The sequence below is a fragment of the Anomaloglossus baeobatrachus genome, unplaced genomic scaffold (genome assembly GCF_048569485.1).
Source record: "Anomaloglossus baeobatrachus isolate aAnoBae1 unplaced genomic scaffold, aAnoBae1.hap1 Scaffold_2540, whole genome shotgun sequence".
Taxonomy (NCBI): domain Eukaryota; kingdom Metazoa; phylum Chordata; class Amphibia; order Anura; family Aromobatidae; genus Anomaloglossus; species Anomaloglossus baeobatrachus.
Genome location: NW_027442113.1, coordinates 83,511 through 96,335, shown reverse-complemented (window position 1 = coordinate 96,335; position 12,825 = coordinate 83,511). Strand labels below are relative to the sequence as shown.

The window sequence follows — 12,825 nt, the reverse complement described above, 5'->3', positions numbered from 1 at the left end:
ATGGAACCGGAAGCCCAGCAGAACGGTAGGCTTCAAGAATTGGTTCTTTGATCCATCGAGCCAGGGTGGATTTGGAAGCCTGCGATCCTTTGCGCTTACCAGCGACAAGGACAAAGAGTGCATCCGAGCGGCGCAGGGGCGCCGTGCGGGAAATGTAGATTCTGAGTGCTCTCACCAGATCCAACAAATGTAAATCCTTCTCATACCGATGAACTGCATGAGGACAAAAAGAAGGCAAAGAGATATCCTGATTAAGATGAAAAGAGGATACCACCTTCGGGAGAAACTCCTGAATGGGGCGCAGCACTACCTTGTCCTGGTGGAACACCAGGAAGGGAGCCTTGGATGACAGCGCTGCTAGCTCAGACACTCTCCGAAGAGACATGACCGCTACCAGAAAAGCCACTTTCTGTGAGAGCCGTGAAAGTGAAACATCCTTCAGAGGCTCGAAAGGCGTCTTCTGGAGAGCAACTAGTACCCTGTTTAGATCCCATGGATCTAACGGCCGTCTGTACGGAGGGACGATATGACAAACCCCCTGCAGGAACGTGCGCACCTGAGAAAGTCGTGCTAGGCGCTTCTGAAAAAACACGGATAGTGCCGAGACTTGCCCTTTAAGGGAGCCGAGCGACAAGCCCTTTTCCAACCCAGATTGCAGGAAGGAAAGAAAAGTAGGTAACGCGAATGGCCAGGGAGACACTCCCTGAGCAGAGGACCAGGATAAGAATATCCTCCACGTTCTGTGGTAGATCTTAGCAGAAGTGGACTTCCTAGCCTGTCTCATGGTGGCCACGACCCCTTGGGGTAATCCTGAAGACGCTAGGATCCAGGACTCAATGGCCACACAGTCAGGTTCAGGGCCGCAGAATTCCGATGGAAAAACGGCCCTTGGGACAGTAAGTCTGGACGGTCTGGTAGTGCCCACGGTTGGCCGACCGTGAGATGCCACAGATCCGGGTACCACGACCTCCTCGGCCAGTCTGGGGCGACGAGTATGACGCGGCTGCAATCGGATCTGATCTTGCGTAGCACTCTGGGCAAGAGTGCCAGAGGTGGAAACACATAAGGGAGCCGGAACTGCGACCAATCTTGCACTAAGGCGTCTGCCGCCAGAGCTCTTTGATCGCGAGACCGCGCCATGAAGGCCGGGACCTTGTTGTTGTGCCGGGACGCCATTAGGTCGACGTCCGGCACCCCCCAGCGGCGACAGATTTCCTGAAACACGTCCGGGTGAAGGGACCACTCCCCTGCGTCCATGCCCTGGCGACTGAGGAAGTCTGCTTCCCAGTTTTCTACGCCCGGGATGTGAACTGCGGATATGGTGGATGCCGTGTCTTCCACCCACATTAGAATCCGCCGGACTTCCTGGAAGGCTTGCCGACTGCGTGTCCCTCCTTGGTGGTTGATGTATGCCACCGCTGTGGAGTTGTCCGACTGAATTCGGATCTGCTTCCCTTCCAGCCACTGCCGGAAGGCTAGTAGGGCCAGATACACTGCCCTGATTTCCAGAACATTGATCTGAAGGGTGGACTCCTGCTGAGTCCACGTACCCTGAGCCCTGTGGTGGAGAAAAACTGCTCCCCACCCTGACAGACTCGCGTCTGTCGTGACCACCGCCCAGGATGGGGGTAGGAAGGATCTTCCCTGTGATAATGAGGTGGGAAGAAGCCACCATTGCAGAGAGTCCTTGGTCATCTGAGAAAGGGAGACTTTCCTGTCCAGGGAAGTTGTCTTCCCGTCCCATTGGCGGAGAATGTCCCATTGAAGTGGGCGCAGATGAAACTGCGCAAACGGGACTGCCTCCATTGCTGCCACCATCTTCCCTAGGAAGTGCATGAGGCGCCTTAAGGGGTGCGACTGACCATGAAGGAGAGAGTGCACCCCTGTCTGTAGTGAACGCTGCTTGTCCATCGGAAGCTTCACTATCGCTGAGAGAGTATGAAACTCCATGCCAAGATACGTTAGTGATTGAGTCGGTGCCAGATTTGACTTTGAAAAGTTGATGATCCACCCGAACGCCTGGAGAGTCTCCAGCGCAACATTCAGGCTGAGTTGGCATGCCTCTTGAGAGGGTGCCTTGCAAGTAGATCGTCCAAGTAAGGGATCACCGAGTGTCCCTGAGAGTGCAAGACTGCTACCACTGCCGCCATGACCTTGGTGAAAACCCGTGGGGCTGTCGCCAGACCAAATGGCAGAGCTACGAACTGAAGATGGTCGTCCCCTATCACGAAACGTAGAAAACGTTGGTGCTCTGTAGCAATCGGCACGTGGAGATAAGCATCTTTGATGTCTATTGATGCAAGGAAATCTCCTTGAGACATTGAGGCAATGACGGAGCGGAGGGATTCCATCCGGAACCGCCTGGCGTTCACATGCTTGTTGAGCAGTTTTAGGTCCAGAACAGGACGGAACGAGCCGTCCTTTTTTGGAACCACAAAGAGATTGGAGTAAAAACCTTGCCCTTGTTCCTGAAGAGGAACAGGGATCACCACTCCTTCTGCTCTTAGAGAATTCACCGCCTGCAGAAGGGCATCTGCTCGGTCGGGATGTGGGGAAGTTCTGAAGAACCGAGGCGGAGGACGAGAACTGAACTCTATCCTGTACCCGTGAGACAAAATGTCTGTTACCCACCGGTCCTTGACCTGTGGCAGCCAAATGTCGCCAAAGCGGGAGAGCCTGCCACCGACCGAGGATGCGGAGGGAGGAGGCCGAAAGTCATGAGGCAGCCGCCTTGGAAGCGGTTCCTCCGGTTGCTTTCTTGGGGCGTGAGTGAGCCCGCCAGGAATCTGAGCTCCTTTGCTCCTTCTGAGTCCCTTTGGACGAGGAGAATTGGGCCTTGCCCGAGCCTCGAAAGGACCGAAACCTCGACTGCCACCTCCTCTGTTGAGGTTTGCTTGATCTGGGCTGGGGTAAGGAGGAGTCTTTACCCTTGGACTGTTTAATGATTTCCGCCAATTGCTCACCAAACAGTCTGTCTCCAGATAGTGGCAAGCTGGTTAAACATTTTTTGGAAGCAGAATCCGCTTTCCATTCCTTTAACCACAAGGCTCTGCGCAAAACCACAGAGTTGGCGGACGCCATTGAGGTACGGCTCGTAGAGTCCAGGACAGCGTTGATAGCGTAAGTCGCAAACGCAGACATTTGCGAGGTCAAGGACGCCACGTGCGGCACTGATGGACGTATGACAGAGTCCACCTGCGCCAGACCAGCTGAAATAGCTTGGAGTGCCCACACGGCTGCGAATGCTGGAGCAAACGACGCGCCGATAGCTTCATAGACAGATTTCAACCAAAGGTCCATCTGTCTGTCATTGGCATCTTTAAGTGAAGCCCCATCCTCCACTGCAACTATGGATCTAGCCGCAAGCCTGGAGATTGGGGGATCCACCTTTGGACACTGGGTCCAGCGTTTGACCACGTCAGGGGGAAAGGGATAACGTGTATCCTTAAGACGTTTGGAGAAACGCTTATCTGGGTAGGCATGGTGTTTCTGGACTGATTCTCTGAAGTCAGCGTGGTCCAGAAAAGTACTCAGTTTACGCTTGGGATACCTGAAATGGAACTTCTCCTGCTGTGCAGCTGCCTCCTCTGCAGAAGGGGCTGGGGGAGAAATATCCAAAAGTCTATTGATGGCCGCTATAAGGTCATTTACCATAGCGTCACCATCAGGGGTATCCAGATTGAGAGGGGTCTCAGGATTAGACTCCTGATCACCCACCTCTGTCTCATCATACAGAGACTCGTCTCGCTGAGACCCTGACCAGTGTGATGACGTGGAGGGTCTCTCCCAGCGAGCTCGCTTAGGCTGCCTGGGACTGTCATCTGAGTCAGAGACTTCAGCCTGTGATGCCTGGGACCCCCTAGAAGCACGGATTAGCTCCAACTGAGGGGGACCGGGGAACATTGACGCAGCAGTGTCCATGGTCTGAGTAACTGGCCTGGCCTGCAAGGTCTCTAGGATTTTTGTCATAGTCACAGACATCTTGTCAGCAAAAACTGCAAACTCTGTCCCCGTCACCGGGGCAGGGTTCACAGGCGTCTCTGCCTGGGCCACTACCACCATAGGCTCTGGCTGACGAAGTGGCACAGGGACCGAACATTGCACACAATGGGGGTCATTGTAACCTGCCGGTAGATCAGCCCCACATGCGGCACAAGCAGTGTATACAGCCCGTGCCTTGGCACCCTTGCGTTTTGCGGATGACATGTTGTTGTCTCCTCAGAGCAATATAGGGTATACAGCCAAGAAGCGACCTTACAGTGCAAAATATATATATATATATATGGTACAGAGAAAAAAATACACCAATATAACACTGTGGCACTAGTGGGGCCAGCACTAATGTGCTGCTTACCGCCCGCTTAACGCGGGTGTGTGGTCGCCAGAAATCCCTTGTCTGGGTCTCCCAGAGCCTGTGTCCGTTCTCCAGCCAGACTGCATGCAGGAATGGCTGCCGGCGTCCTGTGGAGAGGGGCGGGCCCTGGGCGTGTGCAGACAAAGAGCGGGAAACCTGCGTCCCACTGTGCTCAGTGAGAGGGCTGGAGTATGTAAATAAGACTCCAGCCCTCGGCGCTGACTATAGAACAGCGTCTCTCCCTTTCCCTGATTGACAGGGTGGGGGCGGGAACGAAGCGGAGCTAGGCCGCAAAAGCCGGGGACTAGATTTATAAGCGCCGCCGTCCGGTCGGCGCGAAGTCCCCGGCGCACCACAAGTCTCAGCCGCGCCGCCGCTCCAGGGGCGGCCGGCGCGGCGGTCCCCAACACATAAAGTCCCTCAGAGAAGCTGCAGTGACTGTAACCCGCGCGCGCAGCGCTACTGTCCCCGGCGCACTAGCACACCCAGCAAGTCTGGAGTGTGCGCGGCCAGTCCATAGGGGGACACAGAGTACCTGAATGTTGCAGGGCCTTGTCCCTGAACGGTACCCCGCTCCGTATCCAGCAGGTTCCATGGGTCTGTGGATGGAGCCCGGCCTCAGGGCTTGGGGGCCGGTAAGATCCCACTTCCTCAGAGCCCCTCAGGGGGATGGGGAAGGAAAGCAGCATGTGGGCTCCAGCCTCCGTACCCGCAATGGGTACCTCAACCTTAACAAACACCGCCAATAGGAATGGGGTGAGAAGGGAGCATGCTGGGGGCCCTAGTATGGGCCCTCTTTTCTTCCATCCGATATAGTCAGCAGCTGCTGCTGACTAAACAGTGGAGCTATGCGTGGATGTCTGACCTCCTTCGCACAAAGCTTGAAAACTGAGCAGCCCGTGATCCCACTGGGGGTGTATAGCCAGAAGGGGAGGGGCCTTACACTTTTTAGTGTAATGCTTTGTGTGGCCTCCGGAGGCAGTAGCTATACACCCAATCGTCTGGGTCTCCCAATGGAGCGCCGAAGAAAATTCTGGTCAGCTGCAGGCTGCTATTTTTAAGCTGGGGGGGGAGCTCAATAATCATGGGTCTCCCCAGCCTGAGAATACCAGCCCCCAGCTGTAGGGCTTCATCATTGCTGAGTATCAATGTTGGGCAGACTGCACGCCGTTGTTACAGTCCGGGTCTGCCCATCACTAGTCCTGACCTTGTCCTGGAAATGAAAAAACATTATCAACATTTCCATTCACTGACAGCAATCAAATCCCAACCATGGTGAAGAGCAACGTCCAGAAGAAAGTGGAGGAAGGAATATGCTCCAGCGGAGACTGATGAGCGCGGCCCAAGAGGTCACCGCTCGCCCGCTTACCGTCTGCTCTGATGGATGGAGAGGTCGTCCTGGAGCACCTGCGCCCGCTTCTGGAGGAAGCCCACCTGTAACGGGAGAGGACGTCAGCAGCGGAAACCGCAGCAGTGATGGGGGGCTGTGGAAGAGGGGGTCGCATGAGGAGGCCAGGAAATGAGGGCAGGAAGAGATATCACGGAGGAGGAGGCCGGGGAAATGGGGACCGCACGAGGCGGCCAGGAAAAGAGGCAATATCAGCGAGGAGGGGGCCGGGGAAACTTGGACCGCACGAGGAGGCCGGGAAAAAAGGCAATATCAGCGAGGAGGGGGCCGGGGAAACTGGGGCCGCACGAGGAGGCCGGGAAAAGAGGGAGCCGGAGGAGAGGGCCGGGGGAGGAGATATCAGGGAGGGGAGGAGAGGGCCGAGGGAGGAGAGGAGAGGGCCGAGGGAGGAGATATCAGGGAGGGGAGGAGAGGGCCGAGGGAGGAGATATCAGGGAGGGGAGGAGAGGGCCGAGGGAGGGGATATCAGGGAGGGGAGGAGAGGGCCGGGGGAGGAGATATCTGAGAGGAGGCGATAGAGAGGAGGCGATAGAGAGGAGGCCAGGAAAAAAGGGGGCCAGAGGAGAGGGCCGGGGGAGGAGATATCAGGGAGGAGAGGGCCGGGGGAGCAGATATCAGGGAGGGGAGGAGAGGGCCGGGGGAGGAGAGGGCCGAGGGAGGAGAGGGCCGAGGGAGGAGAGGGCCGAGGGAGGAGAGGGCCGAGGGAGGAGAGGGCCGAGGGAGGAGAGGGCCGAGGGAGGAGAGGGCCGAGGGAGGAGAGGGCCGAGGGAGGAGAGGGCCGAGGAAGGAGATATCAGGGAGGGGAGGAGAGGGCCGGGGGAGGAGATATCTGAGAGGAGGCGATAGAGAGGAGGCGATAGAGAGGAGGCCGGGAAAAAAGGGGGCCAGAGGAGAGGGCCGGGGGAGGAGATATCAGGGAGGAGAGGGCCGGGGGAGCAGATATCAGGGAGGGGAGGAGAGGGCCGGGGGAGGAGATATCTGAGAGGGGAGGAGAGGGCCGGGGGAGGAGATATCAGGGAGGGGAGGAGAGGACCGGGGGAGGAGATATCAGGGAGGGAAGGAGAGGGCCGGGGGAGGAGATATCTGAGAGGGGAGGAGAGGGCCGGGGGAGGAGATATCAGGGGAGGGGAGGAGAGGGCCGGGGGAGGAGATATCTGAGAGGAGGCGATAGAGGGGAGGCCCCCCACTAGTCCAGTGTCTGCACTCATTTCAGGAGAGGTCGGGCGCTCCGCTGAGCTGTACGCTGTGTCTGTGCAGTCACTTGCTGACTGTTTCCAGTAGCAGTGCTTATAACACTGGCGGTTGGGAGGACCCATAGGTGGGGAGGACCCTGATGGCGTCCTCGTGGAGCCCCTTACCTGGGACTTCAGAGAGGTGATTGTGTCCTCCAGCTCGTGGCGCATGGCGGCCGGCATCAGGCCCCGGATCTTCAGCTCGTATTCCTGACGGACGTGAGTGATCTGTGTGGGAAATGGTGGATGGGTGAGTGTAGAGCAAGGAAACAGTCAGCATGGCTGGCAGAGTGTCAGCCCCAATCCTGCTGCAGGAAAAATAGCGCACACTGTGCAAGGAGTGACATCATACAGTAAGTCCCCGCCTCCCGAGCGTGATGTCATCACTTGACCCCACATGTCTACATGGGAGCAGTCCGGGGCACAGACAGGACGGGGTGGAATGGCAGTGTGCGCTGGTGATTACCCCGGGTCATGTGACTACTGCTGACCATGGCGGTAGCGTCTCACCTGCTCCTGCAGCTGCAAGTCCTTGTCCTGAAGTCTCCTCTCCAAAACCCGGAGCCGAGCGCAGTAACCGCTCACCTCGTCCTGCAGGAGCTGCAACACAGGAACACAGGACACGTAACGGCCGAGAGCGAGGGGTGTAACGGCCGAGAGCGAGGGGCGTAACGGGCCGAGGAGCGAGGGGCGTAACGGCCGAGAGCGAGGGGCGTAACGGCCGAGAGCGAGGGGCGTAACGGCCGAGAGCGAGGGGGCGTAACGGCCGAGAGCGAGGGGCGTAACGGCCGAGAGCGAGGGGCGTAACGGCCGAGAGCGAGGGGGCGTAACGGCCGAGAGCGAGGGGCGTAACGGCCGAGAGCGAGGGGCGTAACGGCCGAGAGCGAGTGGCGTAACGGCCGAGAGCGAGAGGCGTAACGGGCCGTGAGCGAGAGGCGACAGAGCGCGAGGTGCGTAACGGCAGAGCCACACCACCAGACCCCCAACTACAGCCCTCCACTGACGAGCCACACCACCAGACCCCCAACTACAGCCCTCCACTGACGAGCCCCACCACCAGACCCCCAACTACAGCCCTCCACTGACGAGCCACACCACCAGACCCCCCAACTACAGCCCTCCACTGACGAGCCCCACCACCAGACCCCCAACTACAGCCCTCCACTGACGAGCCGCACCACCAGACCCCCAACTACAGCCCTCCACTGACGAGCCACACCACCAGACCCCAACTACAGCCCTCCACTGACGAGCCCCACCACCAGACCCCCAACTACAACCCTCCACTGACGAGCCACACCACCAGACCCCCAACTACAGCCCTCCACTGACGAGCCCCACCACCAGACCCCCAACTACAGCCCTCCACTGACGAGCCCACCACCAGACCTCCAACTACAGCCCTCCACTGACGAGCCCCACCACCAGACCCCCAACGACGAGCCCCACCACCAGACCCCCAACTACAGCCCTCCACTGACGATTCCCACCACCAGACCCCCAACTACAGCCCTCCACTGACGAGCCCCACCACCAGACCTCCAACTACAGCCCTCCACTGACGAGCCCACACCACCAGACCCCCCAACGACGAGCCCCACCACCAGACCCCCAACTACAGCCCTCGACTGACGATTCCCACCACCAGACCCCCAACTACAGCCCTCGACTGACGATTCCCACCACCAGACCCCCAACAACAGCCCTCCACTGACGAGCCCCACCATCAGACCCCCAACTACAGCCCTCCACTGACGAGCCCCACCACCAGACCGACCCCCCCCCCCCCCCCCCCCAACTACAGCCCTCCACTGACGAGCCCCACCACCAGACCCCCAACTACAGCCCTCCACTGACGAGCCCCACCACCAGACCCCCAATTACAGCCCTCCACTGACGAGCCCCACCACCAGACCCCCAACTACAGCCCTCCACTGACGAGCCCCACCACCAGACCCCCCCCCCCCCCCAACTACAGCCCTCCACTGACCGAGCCCCACCACCAGACCCCCAACTACAGCCCTCCACTGACGAGAGCCCCACCACCAGACCCCCAACTACAGCCCTCCACTGACGAGCCCACCACCAGACCCCCAACTACAGCCCTCCACTGACGAGCCCCACCACCAGACCCCCAACTACAGCCCTCCACTGACGAGCCCCGCCACCAGACCTCCAACTACAGCCCTCCACTGACGAGCCCCACCACCAGACCCCCAACGACGAGCCCCACCACCAGACCCCCAACTACAGCCCTTGACTGACGATTCCCACCACCAGACCCCCAACTACAGCCCTCTACTGACGAGCCCCACCACCAGACCCCCAACTACAGCCCTCGACTGACGAGCCCCACCACCAGACCCCCAACTACAGCCCTCGACTGACGATTCCCACCACCAGACCCTTAACTACAGCCCTCCACTGACTAGCCCCACCACCAGACCCCCAACTACAGCCCTCCACTGACGAGCCCCACCACCAGACCCCCAACTACAGCCCTCCACTGACTAGCCCCACCACCAGACCCCCAACTACAAGCCCTCCACTGACGATTCCCACCACCAGACCCCCAACTACAGCCCTCGACTGACTAGCCCCACCACCAGACCCCCAACTACAGCCCTCCACTGACGATTCCCACCACCAGACCCCCAACTACAGCCCTCCACTGACGAGCCGCACCACCAGACCCCCAACTACAGCCCTCCACTGACGAGCCACACCACCAGACCCCCAACTACAACCCTCCACTGACGAGCCCCACCACCAGACCCCCAACTACAACCCTCCACTGACGAGCCACACCACCAGACCCCCCAACTACAGCCCTCCACTGACGAGCCACACCACCAGACCCCCAACTACAGCCCTCCACTGACGAGCCACACCACCAGACCCCAACTACAGCCCTCCACTGACGAGCCCCACCACCAGACCCCCAACTACAGCCCTCCACTGACTAGCCCCACCACCAGACCCCCCCCCCCAACTACAGCCCTCCACTGACGAGCCCCACCACCAGACCCCCCCCCCAACTACAGCCCTCCACTGACGAGCCCCACCACCAGACCCCCCCCCCAACTACAGCCCTCCACTGACGAGCCCCACCACCAGACCCCCCCCCAACTACAGCCCTCCACTGACGAGCCCCACCACCAGACCCCCCCCAACTACAGCCCTCCACTGACGAGCCCCACCATCAGACCCCCAACTACAGCCCTCCACTGACGAGCCCCACCACCAGACCCCCCCCAACTACAGCCCTCCACTGACGAGCCCCACCACCAGACCCCCCCCCCCAACTACAGCCCTCTACTGACGAGCCCCACCACCAGACCCCCAACTACAGCCCTTGACTGACGATTCCCACCACCAGACCCCCAACTACAGCCCTCCACTGACTAGCCCCACCACCAGACCCCCAACTACAGCCCTCCACTGACGAGCCCCACCACCAGACCCCCAACTACAGCCCTCCACTGACGAGCCCCGCCACCAGACCTCCAACTACAGCCCTCCACTGACGAGCCCCACCACCAGAACCCCCAACGACGAGCCCCACCACCAGACCCCCAACTACAGCCCTTGACTGACGATTCCCACCACCAGACCCCCAACTACAGCCCTCCACTGACGATTCCCACCACCAGACCCCCAACTACAGCCCTCGACTGACTAGCCCCACCACCAGACCCCCAACTACAGCCCTCCACTGACGATTCCCACCACCAGACCCCCAACTACAGCCCTCCACTGACGAGCCGCACCACCAGAACCCCCAACTACAGCCCTCCACTGACGAGCCACACCACCAGACCCCCAACTACAACCCTCCACTGACGAGCCCCACCACCAGACCCCCCAACTACAACCCTCCACTGACGAGCCACACCCGACCAGACCCCCAACTACAGCCCTCCACTGACGAGCCACACCACCAGACCCCCAACTACAGCCCTCCACTGACGAGCCCCTCCACCAGACCCCCAACTACAGCCCTCCACTGACGAGCCCCACCACCAGACCCCCCAACTACAGCCCTCCACTGACTAGCCCCACCACCAGACCCCCCCCCCCCAACTACAGCCCTCCACTGACGAGCCCCACCACCAGACCCCCCCCAACTACAGCCCTCCACTGACGAGCCCCACCACCAGACCCCCCCCCCCCCAACTACAGCCCTCCACTGACGAGCCCCACCACCAGACCCCCCCCCAACTACAGCCCTCCACTGACGAGCCCCACCACCAGACCCCCCCCAACTACAGCCCTCCACTGACGAGCCCCACCATCAGACCCCCAACTACAGCCCTCCACTGACTATTCCCACCACCAGACCCCCAACTACAGCCCTCCACTGACGAGCCCCACCACCAGACCCCCAACTACAGCCCTCCACTGACGAGCCCCACCACCAGACCCCCAACTACAGCCTCCACTGACAAGCCCCACCACCAGACCCCCAACTACAGGCCTCCACTGACTAGCCCCACCACCAGACCCCAAACTACAGGCCTCCACTGACGAGCCCCACCACCAGACCCCCCCCCCCACTACAGCCCTCCATTGACGAGCCCCACCACCAGACCCCCAACTACAGCCCTCCACTGACGAGCCCCACCACCAGACCCCCAACTACAGCCCTCCACTGACGAGCCCCACCACCAGACCCCAAACTACAGCCCTCCACTATCGAGCCACACCACCAGACTCCCTACTAAAGCCCCCATGCGGCTCCGCAGATCCTAAACGTCCACTCCACCAAATGCAGACACGTCAGCCGTCCTGGTGTCAGCAGATAGTTTCCATCCGAGTGTGATCTAAGCTCCCCCGTGGATAGAGGGTGAGTGCGGCTCCCAGTGGACAGAGGGTGAGCGCGTCTCCCTGTGGACAGAGGGTGAGTGCGGATCCCCGTGGAGAGGGAAAGCGTCAGCTCTATAGAGACTGAAGCTGATGAAACATAGAAGCTCCTAATGTCTGACACACATCCTGCACCATCAGCACCTAACTCCCACAGCTCACTAGGGTGAAGAGCATCTGAAATGCCCCAGAGTCGCAAACAGAGACACCCGACCTCCTATCTACACCCCCTGCAGCTTCCCATAGACTGTAGATGTGGTGAGGTAGCCATGAAGCAGGAGGGTCAGGATGAACAAAGCAAAGTTTCCCTCCCATGGTGACATAAAAACTGAGTGGACATGTGTGACTGGAGGCTAGGTGCCCACTCTGATCTGCCCAATCTAATCCACACAGCCTTAGCAATGCAATCCAATCTCTACAACCCTAATTGTGTAACCTGATCTTAACAATCTGCTCTGCACAATTTTATGGGTGAAATCTGACATGAATAATGAGAGTGCAATCTGATCAGGGCAGTGTGGATCAGGGCAATCTGATCAGGGCAGTGTGGATCAGGGCAGTGTGGATCAGGGCAATCTGATCAGGGCAGTGTGGATCAGGGCAATCTGATCAGGGCAGTGTGGATCAGGGCAATCTGATCAGGGCAGTGTGGATCAGGGCAAGCTGATCCGGACAGTGTGGATCAGGGCAAGCTGATCCGGACAGTGTGGATCAGAGAAATCTGATCCGGACAGTGTGGATCAGGGCAATCTGATCCGGACAGTGTGGATCAGGGCAGTGTGGATCAGGGCAATCTGATCCGGACAGTGTGGATCAGGGCAGTGTGGATCAGGGCAATCTGATCAGGACAGTGTGGATCAGGGCAATCTGATCAGGGCAGTGTGGATCAGGGCAATCTGATCAGGGCAGTGTGGATCAGGGCAATCTGATCAGGGCAGTGTGAGATCAGGGCAATCTGATCAGAGGCA

General features: G+C 59.5%; 1 protein-coding gene across 1 annotated transcript in view; it reads right to left on the bottom strand.

The window, feature by feature from the left end:
* CEP112 (centrosomal protein 112) overlaps positions 1 to 12,825 on the bottom strand; it is a 98,215-nt gene that overhangs the window by 7,529 nt on the left and 77,861 nt on the right. Inside the window, exons 20-22 of the mRNA XM_075332201.1 lie at positions 7,505 to 7,594; positions 7,121 to 7,222; positions 5,724 to 5,788 (exon numbers count right to left, since the gene is read on the bottom strand). Of these exons, the coding sequence (XP_075188316.1) occupies positions 5,724 to 5,788; positions 7,121 to 7,222; positions 7,505 to 7,594 (257 nt within the window). The remainder of the gene's footprint in view (positions 1 to 5,723; positions 5,789 to 7,120; positions 7,223 to 7,504; positions 7,595 to 12,825) is intronic.